This window comes from Salvia miltiorrhiza, chromosome 6 (genome assembly GCF_028751815.1).
Source record: "Salvia miltiorrhiza cultivar Shanhuang (shh) chromosome 6, IMPLAD_Smil_shh, whole genome shotgun sequence".
NCBI classification, from domain to species: domain Eukaryota; kingdom Viridiplantae; phylum Streptophyta; class Magnoliopsida; order Lamiales; family Lamiaceae; genus Salvia; species Salvia miltiorrhiza.
The window spans coordinates 1,041,071-1,060,572 of record NC_080392.1 but is presented as its reverse complement, the minus strand read 5'-3'; the positions used below and the strand labels follow the sequence as shown (position 1 = coordinate 1,060,572).

The 19,502-nt window shown below is 39.5% G+C and overlaps 4 protein-coding genes across 10 annotated transcripts; 2 read left to right on the top strand and 2 right to left on the bottom strand.

The window, feature by feature from the left end:
- The first annotated feature begins 1,430 nt into the window (after positions 1–1,430).
- On the top strand, positions 1,431–7,236 carry LOC130987694 (plasma membrane ATPase 4-like). Its single transcript, XM_057911313.1, has 12 exons — positions 1,431–1,722; positions 2,688–2,807; positions 2,923–3,921; positions 4,438–4,665; positions 4,748–4,892; positions 4,987–5,151; positions 5,236–5,474; positions 5,558–5,590; positions 5,679–5,760; positions 5,838–5,998; positions 6,204–6,560; positions 6,724–7,236. The coding sequence occupies exons 1-12, from the start codon at positions 1,669–1,671 to the stop codon at positions 7,006–7,008; spliced, it is 2,868 nt and encodes a 955-aa protein (XP_057767296.1). The 5' UTR covers positions 1,431–1,668; the 3' UTR covers positions 7,009–7,236.
- Positions 7,237–8,244: 1,008 nt separating this feature from the next.
- Positions 8,245–11,153, top strand: LOC130987692 (uncharacterized). 4 transcript variants are annotated; one of them, XM_057911309.1, is made up of 2 exons: positions 8,245–10,132; positions 10,791–11,153. In XM_057911309.1, the coding sequence occupies exon 1, from the start codon at positions 8,370–8,372 to the stop codon at positions 10,119–10,121; it is 1,752 nt and encodes a 583-aa protein (XP_057767292.1). In that variant the 5' UTR covers positions 8,245–8,369; the 3' UTR covers positions 10,122–10,132; positions 10,791–11,153. The 4 variants fall into 4 exon arrangements, with proteins under 4 accessions (XP_057767292.1, XP_057767291.1, XP_057767294.1 ...); XM_057911308.1 differs by having other exon boundaries at positions 10,765–11,153; XM_057911311.1 differs by having other exon boundaries at positions 10,724–11,153.
- A 554-nt stretch (positions 11,154–11,707) lies between these two features.
- LOC130987693 (uncharacterized) lies at positions 11,708–13,515 on the bottom strand. Its single transcript, XM_057911312.1, has 3 exons — positions 13,155–13,515; positions 12,023–12,223; positions 11,708–11,937 (listed from the first exon to the last, which is right to left on the bottom strand). Exons 1-3 carry the CDS (start codon positions 13,263–13,265, stop codon positions 11,902–11,904), a joined length of 348 nt encoding a protein of 115 aa, XP_057767295.1. The 5' UTR covers positions 13,266–13,515; the 3' UTR covers positions 11,708–11,901.
- Positions 13,516–14,608: 1,093 nt separating this feature from the next.
- On the bottom strand, positions 14,609–18,969 carry LOC130987691 (VIN3-like protein 2). 4 transcript variants are annotated; one of them, XM_057911305.1, is made up of 4 exons: positions 18,470–18,969; positions 16,473–17,115; positions 15,867–16,171; positions 14,609–15,797 (listed from the first exon to the last, which is right to left on the bottom strand). In XM_057911305.1, exons 1-4 carry the CDS (start codon positions 18,495–18,497, stop codon positions 14,716–14,718), a joined length of 2,058 nt encoding a protein of 685 aa, XP_057767288.1. In that variant the 5' UTR covers positions 18,498–18,969; the 3' UTR covers positions 14,609–14,715. The 4 variants fall into 4 exon arrangements, with proteins under 4 accessions (XP_057767288.1, XP_057767290.1, XP_057767286.1 ...); XM_057911307.1 differs by lacking the exon at positions 18,470–18,969 and adding an exon at positions 17,740–18,419; XM_057911303.1 differs by having other exon boundaries at positions 14,609–16,171.
- Positions 18,970–19,502: the final 533 nt, after the last annotated feature.

Sequence of the window (19,502 nt, the reverse complement as noted above, 5' to 3'; positions counted from 1 at the left end):
TATTCTGTGGTGGCTTTACTTCAAGATAGCAATAGTCCTAATATTTTAGGTATTTCATTTATTTTATTGAGAAAAAAAAAACCCCTAATTTAGGATTCAAATTGTTATTGTTCGCGGCCTACAAAATTAAACGTTTTCAGTTTGACTTTCATTATAAAATATCATATTCCCTTCGTCCCTTAAAAATGTGCATTATTTTTTATGGTACAAATTTTAATAGTAAATATTACGTGACTCACATGAGTATGTTGAGAAATTGATTCACTTTTAGTATTATAATGTTATTATAGTGAGAATAAAAAATGAAGGCTTATGGTGGATCATGTGTGTATAAAGTTGTGTGAATAAATATATGGCAAATTCCTTCCATAAAATTGTGAATAGTGCCCTTGAATTAAATGTAAATATATATACTCACATAATATCAAGCCTGCCATAAATTATCGCTTAGGCTTATATCATGCATTTGACATACATGACGCTAATGATCACTAAAAAATTTTATTTCCTTCTTTTATTTCCCTTTTTCTAAAAGAAATAAAAATAAGAAAGGCTAAAATTTATTAATTATAAGAAAGCCATGATTCTTGTTGTTCCTAAAAAAAATTAAAATAGAGGAGAAGGTGAAAGAATCTTGAAAATTGTAATTGTACCCTATATATGCTCTTTTAATTAAATATGAAAACTCCATACTTAAAACAAAAGAGTCAACTTGTACATCACTAAATATTTTATTTTATTGTCTGTTTTGAACTGTTATATGACGTACTAGCTACTGAGATTCTGTTTCATATTTTACTCACAATATATAATATACTCTATACTTTAACAAATTAAACCTTGTTCATCTCAATTATTTTTTAAAATTAAACTTGATATGTAACAAACAAGATGCCGTCACTTTACATGCGTGTGTATAAATACATTGAAATTAAAAAAATATTGAAAAAATACATATCATGTGTATATCATTTGATATAGATCGATGAAGACTATATATTAAAAGTGATTTACTATTAGTTCTCGTTCTAAACCCATATAGTAAATAGTAATGCCCACTAATTGTTACTCCCTCCGTCCCACTGAAAGTGAGACATTTTTTTTGGGCACGAGAATTAAGAAAGGTGTATTTTGTGTGTAGGTGAAAAAGTGAAAAGATGTTTAAAGAAAAAAACTTTTACTCAAAAAGGAAAGAGTCTCACTTACAGTGGGACGCCCAAAATAGAAAGAGTCTCAGACACAGTGGGGACGGAGGGAGTAGCTATTCAGACCGGTACAAAAATTACATACTCGTAAAAGAGATTTTACTTTTCATTTTCATCCTAAACATATCTTAAAATTGTTTAGCAATTTTATATCAAGTGTTTTATTTAATTAGCAATAAATACATCTTGAATATTGTCAAATATAGATATACTTATGCATGTATGATTAATGCCTGTGTGTGTGTATGAGAGAGAGAAGGGTCCACTTGAGGAAGTGGCATACTACAGAACAAGGTATGATCCATTTGACAGATATAAAATAGGGTTGAGGCAATCAGCTTTCCTCTCAAGCTGGAGAAAATTTTTCTCCATCTCAGAAAATTTTCATGATTCATTGTTTCATTGAATCAAAATAAGAAAAGAAAAAGAATTTATAGGGAAAGCAGATCGAGCTGCAGTCAAAATGGGAGGAGATGATCTCAGTCTTGAAAAGATCAAGAATGAATCTGTTGATCTGGTAATTTATTTTCTCTACCTTTCTTCTTTTCAATTTGGTATGAATATATTTCATTTTCATAGAAATGAAGTGGGAAAGTATTATATTTCATTTTGAAAATATAATCAATATATATCTTCTCGTCTGCATGGAATTGTTTGATCATAAATATTACTACTAATTTGTAAATATCAATATTAATATTGGTATTTGGGAAATAAAAAGTTGTTTGTATTTATTTATTCACGAAACGAGAATTGATGAATGATTTTCTACATAGAGCACAGATATTTTAAATTTATTTATGAATAATAAATAATTTATTTCTTTTTTCAAAGCACCTATTACTCCATGAGCAAAGTACAGAATGTTCTAACCTAGAAGACCAGATGAGTTAATGCGACATTCCCTTAATAAAAGAAAATTCTATCAACGTAGATAAAATAGGGATAATAATAATTTTTGACTTTAATACTTTTATATGAAAATTTTATACTCCCTCTGTTCCGATTATAACGTCCCAAAAAAATGGAACACGTAAATTATAAGAAAATGTAGATAAAGTTAATTACCAGAGAGATAGAGATAAAGCAAATGAGACGTCGGATGAAATATTATACATGCGACAATGTTACACAAATTATATAAAAAATTGGCATTTAATTAATTTTAATTTTATGAGATTGTCAAATCTAGTTTGGTAGATAGAAATTAGCTCTATGCATGCATGCCCCCAATACTTAGAGACGGAATAACTAAAATAACTAAAATTTTAAATTAAAAATTAAATTTAAAAAGTTAAATTAAGTTTGGCATTGTATTCGATTCGATTAAAGCTCGATAGATAATTAAAGAAAACAGCTCGATTAGCTAAACAAGCCAATCTTGAGCAAGACACTATTTGGCTCGACTCGACTCGATTACAGAGGTTCATATATTACGTGAATGCATGAATATGAAGAAATTTAAACATATATATATAACAGGAGAAAGTTCCGATAGAGGAAGTGTTCGAGCAGCTGAAATGCGGCCGCGATGGGCTGAGCTCCACCGAAGGAGAAAACAGAGTTCTCATCTTCGGCCTCAACAAATTGGAAGAGAAGAAGGTCTCTCCTCTCTCCTCTCTCTCTCTCTCTCTCTCTCTCTCTCTCTCTCTCTCTCTCTCTCTCTCATCATTTAGAATTAGAATTGTGATGTAATGGAAGCGATGAATCGATGCAGGAAAACAAATTCCTGAAATTTCTAGGGTTTATGTGGAACCCTCTGTCGTGGGTGATGGAAGCGGCGGCGCTGATGGCGATCGTCTTGGCGAACGGGCAGGGGAAGCCGCCGGACTGGCAGGATTTCGTCGGAATCGTGTTCCTGCTGGTGATCAACTCCACCATCAGTTTCATCGAGGAGAACAACGCCGGCAACGCCGCGGCGGCGCTGATGGCGGGGCTGGCCCCGAAGACGAAGGTGCTGAGGGACAGCAAGTGGAGTGAGCAGGAGGCGGCGATCCTGGTCCCCGGCGACATCATCAGCATCAAGCTCGGCGACATCATCCCGGCCGACGCCCGCCTCCTCGAGGGGGACCCCCTCAAGGTGGACCAGTCCGCCCTCACCGGCGAGTCCCTCCCCGTCACGAAGCACCCCTACGACGAGGTCTTCTCCGGCTCCACCTGCAAGCAGGGGGAGATCGAGGCCGTCGTCATCGCCACCGGCGTCCACACCTTCTTCGGCAAGGCGGCGCACCTCGTCGACAGCACGCACCAGGTCGGCCACTTCCAGAAGGTGCTCACCTCCATCGGGAACTTCTGCATCTGCTCCATCGCCGTCGGGATGCTGGCGGAGATCATAGTTATGTACCCCATCCAGCGCCGGAGCTACCGGAACGGCATCGACAACCTGCTGGTGCTCCTCATCGGCGGCATCCCCATCGCCATGCCGACGGTGCTGTCCGTCACCATGGCCATCGGGTCGCACCGCCTCTCGCAGCAGGGGGCCATCACCAAGCGGATGACGGCCATCGAGGAGCTCGCCGGGATGAACGTCCTCTGCAGCGACAAGACGGGCACCCTCACGCTCAACAAGCTCACCGTCGATAAGGCCCTCATCGAGGTCTTCGCCAAGGGCTGCGACGCCGACCACGTCCTCCTCCTCGCCGCCAGGGCCTCCCGGACGGAGAATCAGGACGCCATTGATGCCGCCATTGTTGGAACTCTTGCTGATCCCAAAGAGGTCTCTGCTTCTCTCCTTCACCTCTGTTTCTCTGTTTATGAATTCATTTATGATTCTGCTCTGTTTCTGCTTCTTCCTTCTGCTCTGTTTCTCTGTTTATGAATACATTGTGAAAGGCTCAATTTAATTTAATTTGATTATAGGCTCTGTTTCTGCTTCTTCCTTCTGCTCTGTTTCTCTGTTTATGAATTCATTTATGATTCTGCTCTGTTTCTGCTTCTTCCTTCTGCTCTGTTTCTCTGTTTATGAACACATTGTGAGATGCTTAATTTAATTTAATTTGATTATAGGCTAGATTTCTGCTTCTTCCTTCTGCTCTGTTTCTCTGTTTCTCTGTTTATGAATTCATTTATGATTCTGCTCTGTTTCTGCTTCTTCCTTCTGCTCTGTTTCTCTGTTTATGAATTCATTGTGAGAGGCTTAATTTAAGGGTAGGTTTCTGCTTCTTCCTTCTGCTGTGTTTCTCTGTTTATGAATACACTGTGAGATGCTTAATTTAATTTGATTTGATTATAGGCGAGAGCTGGTATAAGGGAGGTGCATTTCTTCCCTTTCAACCCTGTGGATAAGAGGACTGCTCTCACATACATTGATAACAACGGGAACTGGCATCGAGCTAGCAAGGGAGCTCCGGAGCAGATCCTCACCCTCTGCAACTGCAGGGAAGATTTCAAGAAGAAGGTTCATGGCGTCATCAACAAATTCGCTGAGCGTGGCCTACGATCTCTTGCTGTTGCTAGACAGGTTCTTCAATCAAACTCACCTCCTCCTACTCGTCTCTTTGATTGTATGAAATCATTCATAAATGGTTGCTGCTATTTTTCAGCAAGTGCCGGAGAAATCCAAGGAAAGCCCCGGTGGTCCATGGGAGTTTGTTGGGCTCTTGTCACTCTTCGATCCTCCCAGGCACGACAGTGCAGAGACCATCCGTAGAGCTCTCCACCTTGGCGTGAACGTGAAGATGATCACTGGTTGGTTAGCCTCTACTAATGTGTTGTTGGTTTGAGTAAAATGATGATGATGACAATGATGATGATGATGATATGTCTATGGTGCACGGTGCAGGTGATCAGCTGGCCATTGCTAAGGAGACGGGGCGCAGGCTTGGAATGGGAGTGAACATGTACCCCTCGGCTTCTCTGTTAGGGCAACACAAAGACGAGTCCATAGCTGGACTTCCTATCGAGGAGCTGATCGAGAAGGCTGATGGTTTTGCTGGGGTGTTTCCAGGTGATCAGTTGTTATATGTTGTTGTGTTGATGGAAAGAATCAATCATCGGAGCTTATTTTCATGTTTTTTTGCTTAAAATGCAGAGCACAAGTATGAGATAGTGAAGAAGTTGCAGGAGAGGAAGCACATTGTTGGAATGACAGGAGATGGTGTGAACGACGCCCCTGCTCTGAAGAAGGCCGATATTGGTATTGCCGTTGCAGACGCCACGGATGCAGCCAGGGGCGCCTCCGATATCGTGCTCACCGAGCCGGGCCTCAGTGTCATCATCAGCGCAGTCTTGACGAGTAGAGCCATCTTCCAGAGAATGAAGAACTACACGGTTGGTTTTCAGACCTCTCATCTTCTCTCTGATGTGAATGTTTATCATCTGATGCCTGTGTTTTTTTTCTTTTTCTTTGACAGATATATGCAGTTTCCATCACCATTCGTATAGTGGTAACTTTTGCTTTTTATGCTTTTGATTCTCATCATATATATGTCTCTGTATAGAAGTTAGCTTGATATGTAATTTCTGCGTGTGCAGTTTGGTTTCATGCTCATTTCTTTGATCTGGAGGTTCGACTTCTCCCCCTTCATGGTTTTGATCATTGCAATCTTGAACGACGGTAATGAATTATGCATCTGTGGTGTCTTGATTTGAATCCCTTGAGCTGTGTATGGAGATTAATTTCTGTATTTTTAGGTACAATTATGACGATTTCCAAGGATAGAGTGAAGCCATCTCCATTGCCAGATAGCTGGAAATTGAAGGAGATCTTCGCCACCGGCGTTGCACTCGGAGGCTACCTCGCGTTGATGACCGTCATCTTCTTCTGGTTGATGCACGAAACCCACTTCTTCCCCGTAAGAAAGTTCGCCTCGTTTCTCCGTATATTAGTAGAAATATACTCTCTTTGTCCCATTAAAAGTGGCCTGTATTCCATTTTGGGCCGTCCCATTATAAGTGGTCTGTTTATATAAATGAAAAAAGTCAACCCTTAAAAAAGTGTAGGTCCCATCACTTTTAACCAATTTACACCTGAATCTATCTGATCAAACCAAACCACAGGAAAAATTTGGAGTGAAAAACATAAAACACAATGATGCTGAGATGATGTCTGCTCTCTACCTGCAAGTGAGCATTGTGAGCCAGGCCCTGATCTTCGTGACGAGATCGCGCAGCTGGTCCTACGCGGAGCGCCCGGGCATGCTCCTCATGAGCGCCTTCCTCGTTGCGCAGCTGGTGGCGACCCTGATCGCTGTGTACGCGGACTGGTCGTTTGCAAGGGTGAAGGGGTGCGGGTGGGGGTGGGCCGGCGTGATCTGGATATACAGCGCCGTGTTCTACGTGCCACTCGACCTCATGAAGTTCGCCATCCGCTACATCCTGAGCGGGAGGGCGTGGCAGAACTTGTACGAGAACAAGGTACGTTTGACACTGGCAACGGCGCCTACTACAAAAATACACATACATAACACCTCATACGTAACAACAGTTTTTTTTTTTTTTTTTTGATAAAAGACAACGGTTTTACAGAACTCCGTTATGACTTACAAACTGTTGTGTTTTTTTGGAACCAAAAAAACAGACTGCTTTCACCTCCAAGAAGGATTTTGGCAAGGAGGAGAGGGAGGCGCAGTGGGCTCATGCGCAGAGGACTCTTCATGGTCTTAACCAACCTCAAGAAGATGCCAACAGCGTCTTCAACGACAAGAGCAACTACAGAGAGCTCTCTGAGATAGCCGAGCAGGCCAAGAAACGCGCTGAGATTGCAAGGCTGCGCGAGCTGCACACGCTCAAGGGGCACGTTGAGTCGGTCGTGAAGCTCAAGGGGCTCGACATCGAGACGATACAGCAGCACTACACCGTCTGAGGGAGTGCCTCAACACATGATTTTGGAGAGCACCAAGAATGAGGATGCTTACTCTAGCTAGTTATGGATAAGAGATCTTCCTTTTAAGAGGAATTCAGACATATGCTATGAATCCTTTTTTTTTTTTTTTCTTCTGTAAGTTATATCAGCAAAAAACTTTTGTCTGATGTTTGGACTCCTATGATGAGTTTAATGATGTTGTTTTCTTGCAACACAGTTTTATACTTAGTTTTTGTGTTTTTGTGTCTGCTGTGGTGATGTTTTTAATTTTTATGGTTTCCATTTATATATTTTATATAATATGATACTTAATACATATATTCGATTCGATTCCCGACCCGAACCTAGTCAGATTGAAATCATGCAACCTCTATTTATTAAAATTGCTTGAATTTGAGAAGTTAGAAGATTGTTTAAATAAATATGGAATTTGCCTACATAAATTTTGGAAACATATTCAAGTGATATCAAATCGAAAAATACAATGTGAAACAGCTTAAAGATTGCAATTTGATCAAATAAATGCGGAGATTTATTTAAATAATGAAACAACACTAAGGTTGTATACTTATAATTGCCAAAACATTTAAAACCAAAATTCTATTATGTTAATTATTTAAATACATAGTGTTACATTTTTTTTCTTCTGTTTTTTGTAGTTTCATGTTCGTGATGCGGTGCATCTAATCGCAACCTTTATTTAAAAAAGAAAATGGGAATTCATTTATAGTCAAAAAGATTGATTCGATTAGTTTATATTATAACACTTTTTTGAACTTCCAACTTTTAGATTTTCTTTTATAATTCTAGATTAATTGCTGCAATATTCTCAAGTGACAATTCTCACAAATTGATCGTGTAGACATTTCATTTTTCAATTTTCATTATTTCTCAAGTGCCAAGTGCCCAAGTTTTTTAAAATTTGTATTACAAGATTCAAAGTCAATTAATTGATCGACTCAATAATTCACATAGTAAAATAAAATGAGGTAGTTAAGCTTTAAAGATTAATAAATGATTAAAAAGTCTGTATGGTTGGTTAATTACTAATCCATGACTATCAAAATAGTAATGCTGAGATTCATAGTTTAGTGACTAAGATGTCATAATTAATTATGAAATTAATTTACATTTGTTTGTTAAAATTGATTTAACATCTAAACACATAAAATTGCTTTTTTGGTTAATTAAAGATTTTTTCCCCCTTTTTTCCTTTTTTAAATCGCGGGATCACAAATTGAAAATCTCAAACGCTGAAACAAAAGCCCTAAAATCCGCAAACCCTCAAAAACCCTAACCCGCCCCCTTTCAAAAATTCCTGTAGTTTTTTTCTCTCCACACACCGCCACCATTAATCCTCCATGAAGAAGAGAAGTCGGGAGCCCAAACCCTTGATTCCAGCTCTCGCCGCCGCCACCGGCCCCACCCTGATCAAGCACTTGGCGTCGTGCAGTACCGCCGTCAGATCTCAATCTCTGCGGCTGCTTCAGTCGTGGCTCGCCGCCCAATCGCAGCAGCTCTCCGACTCAGACATTAAGAAGCTGTGGAAAGGCCTCTTTTACTGCCTATGGCACGCGGACAAGACCCCCAATCAGGTCGCTCTAATCGATCGGCTGATTTCTCTGTTTCATTCGCTGCAGCCGGCGGTCTCGCTGGAGTTTTTCCGTGGGTTTCTAGTTACGCTTCGGCGGGAGTGGCCCGGGATTGACCGGTTGAGGTTGGATAAGTTCTACTTGCTCATTCGCCGTTTTGTAAAAGCGTTGTTTGATTTGATGAGGTTGAGGAAGTGGGATGTGGGTGTTTTGGGGGAATATTTTGGGGTTCTGGAGAATGATGCTTTGTTGGCGGATGATAAACTGCAGGGGAATGGAGTGAATTATCATTTGGCGTCTGTGTTTTTGGAGGAGTTGGCGGGGGTCACGTTTCCGGTGCAGAACGAGGTAGTTGATGTGATTTTGAGGCCATTTTTCGGAGTGTTGAGGAGGGGAACTGATAAGATTTTGTTAGGGAAGGTGAAAAGTAACGTGTTTGATGAGCTGGTGAAGGCGGGTACGGAACTTTTGTCGAAGAAGAAGTTGGGAGAGGATTGCGGTGAAAGCAATGGGAATGCTTTGTTGGGTGTGGTTGCTTTGAGGATGGGGTTATCGGGGAGATTTTATGAGGTTACTTCGTCTGTCGATTGCATTCAGGGGAACAGAAAGGTTGTATTGGGGCTGCACGATCAGTTTTTGAAGCTGGAGAAGGAATTGGAATCATCTGGTATTGAAATTGGTATACCTGAATACAACGACGATGATGATTCAGAGGTGCCCCAGTTGATACCCATTGATTTCGATGCTTGTAAGGATAATGTGGATGGAGGGTTTCAGGAAGGAACTGAGGATGTGGTTCGTGACGAACAGTTGGATAAAGGAATGGAGAAGAAGAGTAAGAAGGCTAAAAAGGGGAAAGATGGAGATGATAAGAAAAAGAAGAAGAAGAAGAAGAGAAAGGATGAAAATAAACTTTCTGAAGTGGTTGATGGAGCAGAAGAAAATGGTGATTTGAATATGGAATTGAACGGTGGTTCAGGCAATACTCTAGGCGATTACATGGAGAATGAGTTGAGTGAAACTGTGATATTGAATCTTCAGAAGCAGTTTGAGAAAGTTGCTGCTGAAATAAATTCTGAAAGTGACGATGATTCAGATTCATCTGCTGCTCCTGTAATCGCCAAGAAACCTAGTAAGAGAGCGAAAAGAGCGAAGAGGGCGAAGGTGGGACACAACCAGGAGCTTGGTGACATGAACACTAATGGAACCGCAGATAGTGGAGATGATGATGATGATGCTGATGGAAAGAGTGTGGAGAAGAGTGGTAAGAAGGTTAGGTTTTCCATGAAGAACAACTTGGTTTGGAAGCCACAGACTCCTCTGCCTCCGGAGAGTTTAAGGTTGCCGCCCTCAGTTACTCCGAGGGGTAGTGCATTGAAGAAGGGCGTGCCTCCGGGGCCCATTGTGGAGATGCCTGCCAAGAAAAAGGCCAAGCAGAAGAAGAAAGCTCAAAATAGATTGAAGGTGAGGCCCTCGACCATGATCAAGCGGCGGAAGAAGGTGCAAACAAGATCGAGCTGATGGCATTGCAGGTCGGAAGATTATGTTCTTCAAATGATTAATTGCATTTTTGTTCAATTTATTTGATTTGTTGACTATTTTGGTTATTCAAATGCATTCTACTCTTTGTCTTAAGTGATAGTATTGAAGTTATACTCCCAACTTATAATGACTATTTGCGTGCTCACCTCTTTGTATTAGATGATGTATTCAGTTCGTTGCACTAACATTTGTTGATTTTATAAGAACTCAATAGCTTGTCTCCGGCATCGATGCTAACTTACTTGTTATGAACACTACTTCTCGATCTTGTTATTCATTTTCTTGGTTGTAAACATTACTGTTCTTGATGTTCATTAGCACTCTGCCTTTTGCTTCCTATATCCTCAAACACATCACTGATTTGCATTTTTATGTTCTTGATTTTTCTCTTTGTGGGGGAATTGGATCATGGTTGTTTTCTTCTCATTTTTTCCCCTTCTCCACTTGGGATGTAGCAAAGTTATCAGAATAAGTTCCCATTGAAACTCTCATCTCATGCCCAACATTGCACATCTTACCTACACAGCCATGTTACTTTGTGAATAACACATAAGTTTCTTGAAAATTTATCATTTCAGCAGATGATTGTGACCAGCTTTGTGCAACCTGTGTATGGTTTCAGTGTCTAACACTTGGGGTTTCATCCAGAACTTGGAAGGGGAGAGCTTGTCCAAGCAAGCATTGGGCCCACTGAAATAGGAAAAGGGATGATGATAAAAGATTTACCTAGAATTTCAAGAAAACAGTTAAACTGTTTGTGGGGTTGTTTATGTTCTACCTCTTTCTTTAGATCACCTTGTTGGTTGATGAATTGATGTTGACTTGTAGCTGGTTGAGTTTAGGAATGAAATGAGAAAAGGGTTTAAAATTTCTTCTTTACTCAACTCTTTTGCTAATTATATGTACTTCTGTTGCTAAGTTGCCTTATGAACCATTTGAAACTGACTTTCTGATCCAAGATTTGAAATGGATCAATATAATTGGAGCAGATGCAAATTTATAGTTTGTTAATTGGTTTTTTTTTTTTTAGGATTAATCTTTCTTGAGATATCACATAGCCCTTTATTATTTCCATCAGCTGAGTTAATTTTGCTTGATTCATATCCTCTTGAAAAAGTAGGATTGGAGAAATTTTACTTTTACGGATCAAAATATTCAATCAAGCATTTTATAACTTTGTCTATGATAAAATTTTCTACTTTTTTTGGGGAATGTCCACAAGAAAACTTTATATTTTATTTTTAGATTATATCCCATCATTTATAATACTCCATTTAATCTTATTTTTCATCTTTCCTTTTTCGTCTGTCCCATTAGTAATGGCTCATTCCAAAAAAAAAGAAACTACTATCTCTCAAAGTTATAGGTTTCACCACTATCTATCACTTTTATACTTTAATCACTCTTCTTTTTAATCTCCGTGCCTAAAAACAATGTGTCATCATTAACAACCTCATCTTAAAACCCGTGTTAAAGTGATTCCCATTAGTCGAGATAACTTTTTTTTTAGAGAGGGAGAGAGAACAGTTTTACCAATTGTCATAAAACTCCACAAAATCTGCTGATTTAGAACAAAAATGCTAAATGAAGAGAACAAATCTTTTGTGAAGTTAAGAATTCAAAGGTGAAAAAGCAATGACAAATTAAGATCAAAGTGTTAGCAAGAATAGAGAGGAAGAGAAGATATTGGTGATAATAGAGCTCCCAACATGATCATAAGGGCTGCTCCAACTCGAGCTCAAAACCATGTCACATTCAATCAAAAAGTTGAGCCATTGAAGCCAAAGAAAGATCTCTACACAACACACCAAGGAGATTTCAGCTAACGAAGCTGCTATTATGAATCAAGAAAACAAGAAAGAGATAAGATGATTGAATACCTCAACATCATAGAACTTGACATAGAAGCGAGCGCTGTCGATGGAAAGCTTGGTCTGCAGAATCTCTGCTATGGTTGAACTGAGTTTACCATTCACACTGGGCCCAAGCCCCCCAATGGAGATCAATTCGCCGTAGGCCGCCGGCTCCTCCGTCCCACCAAACGAAATCGGCACGCCTCCATTCACCACCACCATCACGTACTGCACCAACCAAATCAAACTTACTTGTTTTGAATTACTACAAGTTGGTGAAGAAAAGGGGGGCTTTGGTCTTGGGTTTCAATCATACAGTTTATAAAAGGGCTAACGTTGTAGCAATTTTACCGCAAATTCAATTTCCGGACATTTGAACTCTACAGAAACACTTCAATTTTCATGTTTAGTCTTTTGTAAATCCTCAAAACGGCGTCGTTTAGATAATGTCCTATGCGAAGCCATTTCTAAAACGTTCAATGAGTACAGGTCGATATTTCGACGTGCTACGTCAGCTTCACCGGTAAAAAAGTTCATGTATCTTTTACTCATTTTGAAATTCATGTTCAAAACCTAACTACCAATAAAGTTGATTTATTTAAGGGTCAATAGTATACTATGTCCCGAACTTTCAGTGTTTTCCACAAAATGCCCCGAACTTCATTTTCTCCTAAAAAAAACCTCATTTTTTTTTCATAAAATGTTCCGCTATACAAAATTCGGTGAAAAAAAGATGAATTATCTCGTCGGAAGAAATATTTTGGGGACCGTCATTGTTGGAAAACAATATTAGATACCATCATTGTTGGAAAACGATGAAAGTTCGGGGTTTTTTATCATATTTCCGTCATCGAATTTTGTATAGCGGGAAAAAACTAAAAGTTCGGGGTTTTTTTTGGAAAAATTTAAAGTTAGAAACATTTTATGGTTAACGCTGAAAGTTCGGGATATAAAACACTATTAATCCTTTATTTAGACGCTAATAACCCATTGTAAAACAAGTAAGCATCAAATAGAAAACCTCAAAGTAGACAACAGTTGCTTTCAGAGGCATATCGTCGAACAGAAAGCGGGCATACATACAACATGCAGATTCATATTCCTAAAATAAAAAAACAAATTAAGTTTCCAGAAACCCACGATTGAAATTAAGTCTTACAGATTCGGGTTTGCCGATGATTTTGGCAACAGCTTTAGTGGCATCTTTGAGAATATCAGAAGCAACGACGCCATCAACTGGAACATTTGTGAACAAATTCAACGTCGGCATTTCTCTACTTCGCTTCCCAAACTTTGATAAACTGAACTTGAAATTTATCTCTCGAGCTTCGATTGGAGTGGGATGAGTGGTTCTAAACTACTTTGGAAAAAACAAAATGATATGAATAATTTTTATTTTATTTATTTTTCACACATAAGCAGAATAAATCTTTATTATATCATGTAGTATGTCCATCATGCGTTAATTTCTGTTTATTATTGAAATTCTCGAATTTTATTCTAATTATCTTTGAAGCTTTTCTAATTTTAAATTTTTTGATAATAATTTGAAATCAATTGAGCTGTCAACTCTTATAACTTTCGAAAAAGCAGTAATTTTCACCTGAATTATTAATTAAGTAAAAAAAAATACATGAATTTATATTTTTATTGTCATTTTCACATGTATTTGACTTTTGACGAAATTAAAATTTAATTGACAGTCGAAAGTTCACCTGATGTTGGCCTGACTTCTGATGATGAGTAGTATTTAGAAGCTCAGAGATCTAAAAATGCAAAAATTAATATATTTGACTTAATTTCGACGGTTAATTAAGCTTTAATTTCGTTGAAAGTCAAACTTAGGTGAAAATTGCAACAAAAATATAAATTTATGTATTTTTTGACTTAATTAAAAGTATAAGTGAAAATTGTAGCAGTAATTTTTTGGGGTTATGGCAAAAAAATACACGAACTTTGAAAAAAATTCTAATTTTCACCTGAATTTTCAATTATGCCAAAAGAATACATAATTTATATTTTTGTTGCAATTTTTACCTAAGTTTGACTTTCAACAAAATTGAAACTTAATTGACAATCTAAATGAAGTCAAATATACTAAATTTTGCTTTCTTAGACCTCCGAGCTTCTAAATACTCATCATCATCATCAGAAATTAGACAAAGATCAGGTGAAGTTCTGACTGTCAATTAAGCTCTCATTTCGTTGATGGTAAAACTTAGGTGAAAATTGCAACAAAAATATAAATTCATGTATATTTTGGCTTAAGTGAAAGTTCAGGTGAAAATTACAATTTTTTTCAAAGTTCGTGTATTTTTTTGCCATAACCCCTAATTTTTTTCAAAATTCGTGTATTTTTTTTGCTATAAGTTGAACCAAGACTTCTCACAAAGAAGAGTTTTTGGGTGCCATTTGAACTAGATCTCATTGGGGGAGCATTTTTATTTTGATTATTTAAAAAGCAAGTGAGTTGATCATCACTCAAAATCGACTAAGAGAGATCATCTTTTACACAAAAACCAAACTGCAAACTGCAAAGGTGCAAACACAAGAGAATCTACAAACAGCCATGAATTTGCAGAGCAAAAAAGAGATGGAGATGGTCATATCATATATATCAAAATACTTTAATGATGCTCCTTGTATCAAAGAAGAATAATGTCTAAGAAATTTTCTAAAATTCAAAGAATAAAGCATCAACAAAAAATCCTCTCTCTCCCTCAGTGCCAAAGCTTGGTACAAAATCCAGCAGGAACTGCACTCAAACATGCCTTGTTTGAAACGATATCAGAGAAAGAATCCACAAGCTGGGCAGCAAGAGACTCCGGATCCTCGACGAAGGTGTCGATGAATACCTTGACGACGCGTACCTCCTGAGGCGTCGCCCTCAGGCTGTACCACGTCAGGAATTTCTGCCGGAAGCCCGTCTCCAAGTGGCCCTCGCGCTCCAGCCACCGGATCACCTTCACGTAGTACTCCAAGTCCTTGTCTCCTATGCCACTGCATTTATCATCTCTCCTCTCGCCATTCCTCTTCTTCGACGAGCTCCCTGCTTGAGGCTCCGTCACCCTCTCACCTCTCGTGCTGGCGTCAAATTTAGGCCGGCTGCCCCTCCCACCGTCATCTTTCGCGTTCTCAAACTTGCAGGGGGTGATGGGCAGGCCGGCGTCCGAGCTGTTCACGTAGGGGACGCATTCTAGGCCAGTCCGTGGAGGCGTGTTGGACCCGTTGTCCGTGCTCGTGTCCTCAGCCATTTTGTTGCTGTTGTTCACCAACGTGGGCGGGCTGCAGCTGGTTTTCGCCCCGCTGTACTCCTCGTGCAGCAGAGAGATCACATCCCCAGCCACTGCCGCCGCCTCCTTCTGGCTCTGATCCGAGACGTTGCAGCAAGGGACGACGTTGTTCGTCTCGTCTTCAACAGAGGAGGGGTTAGACAGAGTGCTGCAGTTGGTGGTGACTGGGCTCTCACTCCTTTCCACTTGCAAGATTTTGGATTCAGGCGCCTCGTCTCGAGTCTGAAACCGGAGCTCACAGAAGCCCGCCTCCCGGTCCATGTCAAGGGCGACGACCTTGAGAACATACTGCGTCGCAGAAGCTAGACCGGAAAGCAAGAACTTTGCGTTCGGTTTAAACAATCTGCAAGTAGGCTCTGCAGGATAGTCTGCATCATCAGCTTTCCGATGCCACAAGGTGTATCCATCGATGTTTCCCATATCCGAATCGTCCGAATTCAGAATCACCATGAGAGACGAAGCACGGATGTCTTCGAACCTGACAAGCTCCGGGCCAAGTATATTGCAACCTACATTGTTCAAGCATGCATCAGATGACAACTTGACAGTATAGAGAGAGAGGGAGAGAGAGAGAGTACCAGAAGACATATCAGAAACTCTGTTAGAAAGCATAAAGTCCAGAGACTCCAATGCAGAGGCACAAAGCCTCTGAATTTCTGGGCCTGATGAGAGCCGATTCACAATGCCTCGAGCCTTCTTCACGGGTAGACCGGTTAGAGGGCCTACATCTTCTTCGAGCTTCTCCACTGCTTCGTCAATGATTCTGAATAGGTGCTGGTAGTGTTTGGTACCAGCAAGAATCTTTTGGCTCAAGGAGAGCCTATAGCACAGTATGTCGACACGCCTCGTGTCCCTTGCCACTACCAGTTGCTTTCTCCAAGAACTGCATTATTTCTTCTACATTGTTACAACTATTACTTATAATTTATAAACTAAGCCACGAGTTCGAATAAAACAGATGTGTACGAAATCAGATGCAACGGAAGTTCATAAACGGAGATGCAGATGCCTTTGGAAAATCAAGATCAGATCAAGTACTCTTCTTGTAGGAGGAAAAGACAATACTGCAAATGATTCTCAGGCAAATCTAAAACGAATGTCGATCTTATAGTGCTGCATAATTAATCACATAACACGTATCAGCAAACCGAGAAAACGAGTAAGGAGCAAGACTATACATTTACCTGAGCAAATCATTCACCTTTCCACAAGATACACAACAGAAGCTCCCATCGAGCCCCTTATCCTGCCTATCCTGTGAGATGCCAGAATTCTCATGTCGTAAGGCGCATTCAAGATGGCACGACATGCCACACGACAGACCACGAAATGGAGGGTCGGAGTTGCAAATCAACCACAGGCCGGGGTCCTTGTTGTCATCATACTGATGACAAATGCAGCACGAACACCGCTTACAGAAGACATCATCATGATTCATTTTGGCCTTGCAAGCTGAGTTTTTACAGCACATGGTATTATTACCTGAATCAACATCGGGAGTAACGACTGCAGCACCAATCTGGCGATTTGGGTGATCGGATTTCCTTTGCCTCTTGGGAGTCCTTTCACCGTTTTCTGATGAAGGCTGCACTTCGGAAGCATTTGCAGTTCCGGGCTCCTGTGATCTCTTTTCACATACGATTTTCAGAAGATTCTCTATTAGTTTCGACTTTGTTAGTCCAGTGTACTTCCTTTCTTTCCCGAGCTCTACACAGAGGACCTGCAGTATCTCATGGCGGCTCCACGCCTGCAACATTTCTGATGCGCCCTCCGGCCACTCCGAGACTTCGTAGATTAGCTGTCTCTTCTGCTCCATACTCAAACTTCCTGCAGTTTGGTGGATCAAATATCAATGCTGGAGCCCAAAAGCAATAAGAATCAACTAGCAATTGATACTAGTCTTCAAACATCTATGAAAGAATAAGGAGTAGTATTCCATACACCAAAATCACAGGAAAAAACACATTACATACACCAAAATCACATGAAAAAACACATTATGGAAGTCAATAAAGAAGTCAACCACTAATGTGCATCTGCTTTTCAGTCTCTTAATCTGTACACGAAAGAAAACACGAGACGAAGATCAAAGAAAGAAGAATGAAGGGACCGTACAGATACTCAACAAGAAAGCCCCAAAAGTTTATTCCTTGTGTTTCTAGCGGAGACTACATGCTTGACTCTGCAACACATCTCTCTTGCAAGATTCACCAAACATCACGACGGTGTTTTCGTGTTACACCGATTGATGCAAAGTCAAAGGATGCCAAATTGCATTATAAACATGGAAAAGCTACGACTAATGTGAACAAGAAGCCCCATATACAAGTCAACATTCAAATTTCAAGAATATGTCAAAAGGGGGGCGGCAACAGAGCAATCAAGAAATTGATTATTCGATTACTAAAGTTCATCCAAGATCATGCCAAGAGTAATTTAGAAGCACCAAACCTTCATCATTGACTTTGCAAATGCACCCCCACAAACCAAGGAACCAACACACAATATTTTAAGCACAAATGCATCCAACTTGTCAACTAGGAATCCAAAATTTATTCATCGATCCCAGTTAATCCAGCACACTCGGAGATTGAAATAAAGATTTACAGAAAACAAGAAAGAAAGAAAGAAAAAAATTCAACAGCTGGAAATTCGTTGGCATCTCCATCTTCATCACCGATCACTTTCTATTCTTATTATAAGCATTCCTTGGAATTATTGAGAGGTGGTGATAAAAGCCAAACACACACACACGCAGTAGGTGTAATTCATAAATACTTGTATATGCATTATCTGACAATCAACGGGTAAGCTATCAATAGAAAAAGGAAAAAGCAATAATGGAGTGCGTGTGTGTGTTTGTGTGTGTGTTGTAGCATGCGTCTCTCTCTCTCTCTCTCTCTCTCTCTCTCTCTCTCTCTCTCTCTCTCTCTGCGGGGATTTCGTCGCAAAAAAAAACAAAAAAAAAATCCGAAATTCATCACGCTTGAAATCAGACTCATAAAACAGATCGACCGAGAATTCAATGACCCATTATCTGAAATTATATTCCAAAACACAGCAAAATCCGCTCCCGCATAAAAAGTATCGAAAATGCTCAATGAAGGACGCGAGCGATAGCTATTCGAACAACTTTTGCAGAAAAATAGACGAGGAGAAAGAGAAAAACAAGGATCTTTACCATCCAAAGCAGAAGCCTCCATAGACATAGCTTACTTCTCAACAACAAAAAACGACGCTCACATTCCAAATCCTGAACACGAAATCGTAGCAAACAAACCCATGGATACGTTCACGTTTGCGCCACCATGTATGCACAGGTCACACACGCAGCGAGCGATGTAGAGAGAGAAAGGGAGACTGCAATTACCAAGAAGCGGAGAAACAAATCATGAAAAAAAAAATGGGCTGTTAGTGGGCTTTTTAGCACCCAAACACCATTTATTGCATAGACTAATACTATATACTTATTGCTTGTGCGTAGAGAAAGAGAGAGAATCAGAGGAGTGTGTGTTTTGTGTGTGTGTGTGTGTCAGTGAGAGAGAGAGAGAGAGAGAGAGAGAGGAGAGAGAGAGAGGGCAGTTGAGAGAGATCAGAAAAAGTGAGAGCTAAAAAAAACTGAAATAAAAAAAAATGAGAGGCTAAGCTAAGCAACAGGGGAAAAAAGCGGCTGACTGTGCATGCCCTTTTCACCTTTTGCTACAGTTTTAAATTTCCCAATAATTGTTTTTTTATTTTATTTAAATAAAGTATTAAAGAATATATTTTTCATGCATATAGTGTTGGTCAATTTCTTTGGATCTCTTTGGTTATTAAATTAAATTTTTTTTTAATGAGATCGAATTTTTGAGCAATTTGATTGGTCAGTCGGCCGTTTGTGACAAAAGGAGTTGACCTAATTGTGTGACAATATATGGAAGCTAATATATGTAAAATGATGAATAGTTTTAAGACTTAATGTTAATTAATAATAAGCCAAATATTTTTAAATGGAAGGGGAGAATCTTTTTTCGGGCCTTGATTTATATTATTGAAAATTCGAGAAAAAAATCCTCTTATTTTGTAAGAGGAATTGACTATTTTTTTTCTCATTCATGAATCATATCCATCATCCATAGATTTCGGTATAAAATGAAATTACGTGTTATATCATTATTTGCTTTATTTAGTTAAAGTTATCAATACTACTGAGATGAGTATAAAGATTTCTTTTT